This window comes from Cotesia glomerata, unplaced genomic scaffold, assembly GCF_020080835.1.
Source record: "Cotesia glomerata isolate CgM1 unplaced genomic scaffold, MPM_Cglom_v2.3 scaffold_726, whole genome shotgun sequence".
Taxonomy (NCBI): Eukaryota; Metazoa; Arthropoda; class Insecta; order Hymenoptera; family Braconidae; genus Cotesia; species Cotesia glomerata.
Genome location: NW_025404376.1, coordinates 1 through 2,646, shown reverse-complemented (window position 1 = coordinate 2,646; position 2,646 = coordinate 1). Strand labels below are relative to the sequence as shown.

At 31.1% G+C, this 2,646-nt stretch overlaps 1 protein-coding gene across 1 annotated transcript; it reads right to left on the bottom strand.

The window, feature by feature from the left end:
- Positions 1 to 667: 667 nt before the first annotated feature.
- On the bottom strand, positions 668 to 1,621 carry LOC123274771 (the record flags this gene model as incomplete). Its single annotated transcript, XM_044742491.1, has 2 exons — positions 668 to 1,197; positions 1,318 to 1,621. Coding segments are annotated over 2 exons (834 nt in total), but the record flags the coding sequence as incomplete, so codon positions are not given.
- Positions 1,622 to 2,646: the final 1,025 nt, after the last annotated feature.

Genomic DNA, 2,646 nt, shown 5'->3' with positions numbered 1-2,646 from the left:
TCATTATATTTTTAACCTTATAGTATACCTTTCTTTCCGTAGTTTAATATTAGAATAAAGAATTCGCTGACGTTTCTTTACTCAAGGTGCAGCTCGCATTACGCAGAACTCATACGCGCATCTCCTGTTAGCAGAAAATTTGTTATGTCGGACTCAACGTTCGACATTTCTATTTAATATAAGATAGAATTTAATTATTCATCTATAATTTTATATTTTTACAACTAATTACATACATTTATTTTTATTATTAAATTTTATTTCTTTAGAATTCTCGATACTATTTTCAAAAGGAAATCATTTTTTAAATATTTTTCGCTAGGTCATCGGTTTATCTGGGTCGAATTGTAAATAACAATTTTAGGACCCGAGCAAATAAGAAATAGTCTTATCTAGCTACGACTCGGGAAATTCTTAAATTTAGTTGGGCCTGACTCAGTAACGGATTTAGGCTTGATGCCGCCCTAAGCCCTGTTTATCGCGCTGCCCTTAATGTTAGAATAAATTTAATTAATTTTGATACAATATTTTTATTTTAAATTTAAAATAACTTTATTTCGTTAGAATATAATTTTTAATTATAACTAATAAATATTTCAGACATATAAGTAATAAACATTAGACAAATAAATAAATATGTTTTGTTTTTTTTTAATATTAATCAATTTCAAAATTTCTTTTTCCTGGCTTTGGTCCGCGCAAAAATATCCATTATAATATCAATTATATCATTATTCTCAATTTCTTGAACTAGTTGAGCTTCAATAGACAATAATGCAAGAGAATTAAGTCTATCTTGACCTATACTGGCACGTAAATAGGTTTTTACTCTTTTTAAAGTAGAAAAAGATTTTTCTCCTGAACAATTTGTAGCCGAAATACTCAAAAAAATACGTAAAGCAATATCAACATTTGAGTAAACATCTCGAAGACTACGTAAATGTAATACATTGCGTATATTTTGTGCAGAGCGTATATCTTCCGTATTTGCTGAAGAATCTTTAAGTTGGCAATGTAAATGAATACATTCGTTGCCTAATGTCTCTTCTAAATCGTCAGGATACTTGTCGACTAATTTATTGGCAAGATTTTTCAATTCGGTTGTATCTATTTCAGATAAATTATCGAAGAAATTAAATTTTTCGTAAAGCTTTTCATATGCACTTTTACGTCCGGCCAATTGCACACTCAGAGTATCTCAAATAGGGTAATAAACATTTGTGCGAAAATTTTCTTGTCCAGAAGAAGGTATTCTTTCATTTGCCCGTGACTCATCTGGCTAAATTTTTATAGTTTTTTTGCGATTAGTATTATAACGATAATAATCTTGGACGCCAGATAGTGTTTTGGCTTTTTCTTCATATTCAGAAAATTTTCTGTCTCTCATGTCCTGAAGAAATAGAGCCAGAGAACTATAAATCTGTACAACGGATGATAAATCAGCTTGAGATTCTTGAAGCTTCTTACTAGCAGCATTAAATCGATCTAAAATTACATTCCAAACGATGACTAGAATTGCTGTTTCTAAATGCTGCAACTTTCGTTGCAATCCCGTAGCTTCAGACCGTGTAGTCGGTTTCTCATCTTCGCTTTCAGCAATAAATTCCTGTTTTGTCGAAAACTATCCAATGCGGATAATTCCCGTAATTGTTTTAAATTATACGATAAAGTTGGGATTAGGAAATTAAATCATAATACTTGGATTTTTTGGGGAACAATTTAGAAGAATTTATTTGTCCCCAAAGGAGGAAAACCCAGCTAGGCTGGGAAAAAACCTCCTTGATGAAATTATACAAGTAAATTGTGTATGTGTAAGTGTGAATGTGTAAAATTACGTTGCAATAACGCAATAGGGGTGAGCTCAGCTGCCTTAGATAGAAAATTATCGATAATTTGAATTAGATAAGTCCCAAGGTGGGAGCTAGTAATATCTAATCACTTTGAACTATCTCAGAGTGAGATCTATTAATGTTCAATTGTCTCAAGGTGAGAGCTAATAATATTTAATTGATAACAGAATGTTAGTCAATTGAGTTTGATGTTTTTTGTGTAGAAATTAGTCAAATGATTTGAAGTTGGAATTTAATTATTTATAAGCTAAATTAAATAAGATCGTAATTAAATGTCAATAATTAATTTAATGTAATTAATTATTAATATCACGCGTCAATTATGGATTGACTAAAGCCGCGTGGCTGATGCAATCCTTTGTTAACGGTGGCGCGTAATGGCCGCGTGGCGTCACTAAATAAATTTACTTGATTTTATTTATGTTAATTCACTGAACTATTCAACTGATTTAAATGAATTGAGAATTTAAAGTATAATTGAAGCTAATATAATTATTTATATTTATATTATAATTATAATTATAATTATTTATATTCAATGAATAATTTAAATGTTTAAATGAATGTGAGATATAAGTAAGAAATATCAGAATCGATTCGCACAGAGTAGTCGTACTAGTACAAATGTCCAAGCACAACTGTTGCAGCCGACCACGTGAGCCGGCTTCTCTACCACTAACCAAGGCGCGCATGAGCGACGGCCATAGCGTGATACGATTATTCCCGAGTTTTAACGATTAAGCCCGAAGGCGCAATTCTTCTTATAAGTATGTGACTAGATCCTTTTCCTAGCGAT